A 5,650-nucleotide genomic window follows, 5' to 3' on the forward strand; every position below is an offset into this window, starting at 1 on the left:
TCAGCATGAGTACATGACAACCACGTCGTCTCTTTCCACCAAAGATTCTGGACCTCCATTATCTTCTCGCTCGGTCACTTGGATTTCCATGCGTTAGGGCCTAGGATACTGTCAGATGTGCGCCCCTGATGAGTACTGTTGGGTGTTGGCCTCACGATCAAGCGTCGTGTGCTCTCTGCGCGTCAAAACCTAGTCACGACACTGAGAGTTCTTGCCTGGTGGCCGAAGGGGGACGGGGTAGGCACAATGAGAATTTGTCGCTGAAAACATGCTGACCCTACAAAAGCAGCCCGACCGTAGAAATGATGGCTCGAACTACAATGCAGCAATAGCTGGGAAACAAAAAGCAGGAAATAAACTTTAAAAAAGCAGAAAAATATAAATTTGCCTGTGATATCATGACCGTTGTTGTGAGATTTCGGTCACCTCGTGTGTACTTAATTGGCAGTCTGCGCCTGGACGATCATTATACATCGGGCAGGGACAAGCTGAAAGCTGTATCGGTCTCCTATGATTGCAATCGATGTTGCTTCAGCACATTTGTGAATTCAGATTCAGTGAGGTGGCCTGCTTAAAGCTGGAAGGATAACAGACTCAGGTCCTCCATCTTAACTCATGTCAGCCTTCACCTAATGTTAAGTTGTACCTACCGTCATAATTCACAACCTCTGTCCCATTATCCTTGTCTACGCATGAAACATAACGCAAAAAGCCGTCCAACTTATGTTATGCTCGTATATGCTGCAACAGTCCGAACCAGTGCAAGGTACTCTACTCTTTTTTTTTTTTTGAAAAGGAGGTCAACCCCGGGCCTCTGCATCGGACGCAAGGTACTCTTGTATTCTAGAAAAACAGATCTCACGTAATAACTATTTTTAGAAAGGCCATACAGCCCTGCTTTTTATAGAAAGCAGAGGTTCCAGCTGGGAAATGCCAGCGCGTTCAAACATCAGTCTAGATTCAGAGTTTCAGACAACACAAGCACAAAGCAGGAAACTGACTGGTACACCGTACAGCACAGCACAAACATCTTCATGCACAAAAATCAATTTGATCTCTCAATCTAGAAAGACCGAACTGTTTTGTTGCTTCATGCACAAAAATCTGTTTCATCTTTGCCTCTAAAAGCACCGTAATGTTTTGTCGCAACTGTTGTGGGGGCATGTACCTATCTATACAAGCGACGTACAATCTAGTATCAGAGGTAAGAGTGTATTAGCATGAGATATACATGGAAAATGCCTAAGAAAAACCGCCCTGTGTGTACAAGACTAAGAAACTTCTGAAAGTGTCAGTATGTTAGCAGCCATATGATGCCCCCCTCCAACAACGAACCTCCAGCTAATTTCTGCCTCCGTCTACCCTGTGTGGTTACTGTGATGGAACTCCATCTCCTAGACTCGCCTCAGTTTTGCTTCTTTCCGCCAGCCAAAATGCGAGAGATTTGGAGGCCTCGGGAGAATGCCTGGTTGAATAGCAGCCTCGTCTGGAACTCCGAGACAAAAGGGAACCATGCCAGAACCGCCACTGGCACGAAGATCACGATCCCCATAAGGTACTCGTACCCCCTGGACAAGGCCTTCACAGATCCCCACAGACCAAAAGCCTTCACCACTGGCTTGCTTGCCTGTGATATCTGTTGCAATGATGCCGAACGGATTAGAGCCAGTGAAAGATGTCAATTTTGATAATAGCAACTTTAACTCGATCAAAATTCTCTCGTTTCTCTCTCCCTATGAATTGATACTGCTCCTCACTCAGTCCTCGCTACTGATAAGCTGGGAGTAAAACCTTGAAACAAAACAACAGGAAAGCTTTGGTGCTGATGACGTACCTGCAGAATGGCCCATCCTGTGGGTGCAAAGGCAAGGAAGCTGGCGAATATGTCACCAACTGTAAGGTGCAGAAGGGTGAAAAGAATCGCCAAAGTTCCAACAGATCCAATGAACAAGAACAATTTGAGGAGCCGGAACATAAGCTGGAAGTCAGCACTAAATTTCTTTCTTCCCATAGATACCACCTAAGTAAATGGCACCATATCAGCAGCATAACAAGGGCATAAACTAGAGGCATACGTCAACCAATATATACTTATTGATTTCATCAACAGAAAGCAAATGAAATTTACCTTGAGGACTAACACCACTGCTACAGTGACCAGCCAAGACAGACCATAAATCTGAAGCCACAAAATCAAGTTTGGAAGGGACAGTCACTAAATTGTATCAGTAAACAGTGATTATAAACAATCAAAAAGATCATGTAATCAGTCTCATGAAATCCATTTAGTTCGAGTAGAGTTGTAAAATACTAGCAAAAATAAAGGATGACTTACTGATATGCTTTTGTTGCCATTAGAGATATTCAGATGGTACATGATACCATACTGAAACATGAAGAATCGGAGAGATAATATGATTTCCCATATGCGGCCGATTATGCCTGTTGACAGCAGATGTTCCTGCTCCTCTTCCCACCACGACTCCCAGGCCTTATTGGCCGGCACACCAATCCCACCACGGCTGCTTATCCATTTGTTCCAATCATCCCAATCATCCACCACCTTTTGCCATTCAAATCCGGATGGGTTGAAGAGGAAAGGAGCAAACAACCATGTGATTACCAAGAACCACATAGATGATGTCAGCAGAACATAGGCAGTGGAATCGGTAGCCACATCACCATAGAGCTCATACACTACAAGTAGTAACATGAGCTCAAGTCCTTTCACAAAGTGACTCCTGCTATACATTCTGTAATTTTCAGCGAACTTTACATGGCGAACAACAAAGCCTCTGCCAGTTGCTCTATATTTTGCACCACCATGGAGGATTGTGCGGCCAAAATAATGTGATTTTGTCCCGAGGGAAAAGGTAAAGAATACTGCACATAGCTGTAGCTGCATGATGATGAAATCCCCCAGGGCGCTTCTAAAACCCCTTTCCAGTCCGATCTCCATAAACATGGGTAAGGCCATCAAAAGACCTAGCTGCACAATAGATTGGGACCCCATGGCTGCCTCAAGAGCACGGTTGCCTCTCATTCGTGCTTGCTTCATAATTGCAAACTCAAGTCCACTTAAGGCTAAATAAAGCCTCCCATACAAGAAAACATATACTATTATGACAACCATCTGCACAGTAATATAAGAACATCAAAAAACATGGACGATGGCAAATCAAGACAAATGTGATGCAGGTAGATGTTTTGTACCATTGAGCTGACATAAAATCCCACAGTTGTGAAGTAACATGAGAGCATTCGGAAGAAGTCAAAGCGGTGGCCCAAACGGTAGATATCTCTGCTAAGCACTTGTTCTCCATTGCCACACGCCACTTTGGCCTCAAAGAGTGAAATTTGATTCAACCCAACATCACGTCCTTTTCCGACTTGAATGTACTCGTGATGGGTGACATTTCCTCGCCTCAGAGTTGAGTTGAAACCTGAAAAAGAAAATTTAAGTTTGTCTTGTCCAAGAGCAGAAATGGGAAATGTTGGAATGTGAGTTAATGTGTTAGATAAGAGTAGCATCAGTGTCTTAATCAAGTTTAGAGTAGTCTGTCTGAGGCCCATATAGGCCCATGTGTGAATCAGTTGTCAAACCCAGTTTGAGTCACATATACGAGGATGTGGATGTCCTAGGGACCTATCCATTCTTAAATTTCCCTCAAAAATCCAAAGGTAACAGTTAGAATAGGTGGAAAAGTACATACCAGCAAAAATGTCTTCACTTAAGTTTATACCACAGGAAGCCTTGCTAATTCCACCTCTTGTAATGTGAAAAATCCTATCAAACACATCAGGATGTCCATAGTGAAAACGTACCCTGCCCAGAAAAGAGAATGTCAGATACATAGCAATGACCAATGACCATACCACACACTTCAAATTAACAACATTGTTTAGCTTGAAAAGCTCTGATGCCAGGAAAGTTTCAGGAAGCAGCATGTCAGATATTAATCACTTAGATTAGATATAATACACATTTTAAATTGACGACATTTTTTAGCTCGAAAAGCTTTACTGACAGGAAACAGCATGTCAGATATACAGCACATACACAATAACAATAATACACCCTTTAAATTGGCGACGTTGTTTAGCTTGAAAAGCTTTGATGCCAGGAAAGTTTCAGGAAATAGCATGTCAGATATACAGCACTTGGACCACAATATACACTTTAAATTGATGACATTGTTTAGCTTCAAAAGATTTGATGCCAGGAAAGTTCCAGGAAATAGCACTTGGTTGTTTTAATATTTATGGCCTTATTGCCTCTAAAATCTCCAACAAAACATGTGTGTGCATTTCAAGAGCTGATAAAAAAACATGAGCGCTCATCCAGGAGATAGTCACCATAGATGCTCAGCACTCCCTACTCATATTGCAGCATATAAATGACACAAAATGCTCCATATGATAAATATGGATTGTCCTTAATTCAAATAGGACACATCAAAGTATATTCAGACTTACTTCAATGGATTGGCAAGAACCCTCTGTCCTATTGTGACAAAGCTGGTTTCCTGGTTTGACATAAACCAGGCAAGAGATGACACACTACAATCCAGCAATGTCAGATGTTAGGCATTGCTTTGCAATTTTGACAAAGAAAACTAAGTAAAACCTACTGCAAAGCTTAAAACACACCTTCCGGTGAATATGTGTTCACGTACTCCAAGAATTGTTGGAGGACGAATACCATGGTTCTCATTGAATTCTTCCAGCAAATTCCGCATTTTCAAAGCTTCCTCCAAATAATTGTCCTAAACAGCATTGATAAGTACAAAAGACAGAATGCAACCTACTTACTAAAAACGTACTATAACCATGAAGTTCACCTGGTTCATATCAATGGTTTGCAAAGCTTCTCCGCGGGTAAAAATGATCGCGTGATTTTGGTTTTCAGGTTTCCCTTCACCTAGTTTCGCTGGCCCTGGCAATTTTATGCGGTATATTTCCTTCACAGGACAAAAAAGTACATAACGCACTACTGAGTATTGAGGTTTAAATCAGAACCAAAATGAAAGTTTGAACTCGCTTCACGTAAAATGATTACCTGATCGTGATTGTCAAGAGCTTTTACTAGCACCGAATAGAAGACCTTTTGCACCTTCTCACCATCCCTCTCTTCAACTTCATCAATGTATGCCACGCGGAGACCAGGATAACTGTAGTTTCATTTCAAATTCTAACTGAAATTACTTTGCACAGAGGGAAATAACAATTCGAATAAAAGAAACAATTCAGTAATTTTCCCTCAAGGAACATCTCGTTATCAATTAAATGTGAACTAAATATAAACATAACCGAGACACACAGTCTCCAAAGAGTTATACAAGAAAACATTTTGCTCATTGTGGTAGACATGATGTATCTCGCGCTTGGCCAAATGTTGTATATTAATTTCTAGAATAGATCATCGAGATCACTTACTTCACCATCAAGTTCAGTATATCTGTTGCGTGTCGATCACCCGACTGTTTCTGATTTCCATAGATCTGGCACGTAGCAACATATGTGAATTTCATATCTGCTATAGCTTCAAGCTGAGAAGACAGAGATCTTTGGCTTTTCTTCTCTTCCTCTGCGGGATCTGCAATGGCTTTATAGCCTTCTAGTATCTCTGCAAACAAAAGAGGGTGATGTT

At 41.8% G+C, this 5,650-nt stretch overlaps 1 protein-coding gene across 2 annotated transcripts in view; it reads right to left on the reverse strand.

The window, feature by feature from the left end:
• Positions 1–1,035: 1,035 nt before the first annotated feature.
• LOC119330013 (callose synthase 5-like) overlaps positions 1,036–5,650 on the reverse strand; it is a 17,589-nt gene continuing 12,974 nt past the window's right edge. For both annotated transcript variants that reach the window (XM_037603119.1, XM_037603118.1), the window contains 11 exons: positions 5,437–5,626; positions 5,060–5,171; positions 4,842–4,961; positions 4,651–4,766; positions 4,477–4,560; positions 3,714–3,826; positions 3,214–3,443; positions 2,336–3,133; positions 2,129–2,179; positions 1,835–2,020; positions 1,036–1,636 (listed from right to left, as the gene is read on the reverse strand). In XM_037603119.1, coding sequence (XP_037459016.1) covers positions 1,406–1,636; positions 1,835–2,020; positions 2,129–2,179; positions 2,336–3,133; positions 3,214–3,443; positions 3,714–3,826; positions 4,477–4,560; positions 4,651–4,766; positions 4,842–4,961; positions 5,060–5,171; positions 5,437–5,626 — 2,231 coding nt within the window. In that variant the 3' untranslated portion in view covers positions 1,036–1,405. The remainder of the gene's footprint in view (positions 1,637–1,834; positions 2,021–2,128; positions 2,180–2,335; positions 3,134–3,213; positions 3,444–3,713; positions 3,827–4,476; positions 4,561–4,650; positions 4,767–4,841; positions 4,962–5,059; positions 5,172–5,436; positions 5,627–5,650) is intronic.

The sequence above is a fragment of the Triticum dicoccoides genome, chromosome 7A, assembly GCF_002162155.2.
Source record: "Triticum dicoccoides isolate Atlit2015 ecotype Zavitan chromosome 7A, WEW_v2.0, whole genome shotgun sequence".
Taxonomy (NCBI): Eukaryota; Viridiplantae; Streptophyta; class Magnoliopsida; order Poales; family Poaceae; genus Triticum; species Triticum dicoccoides.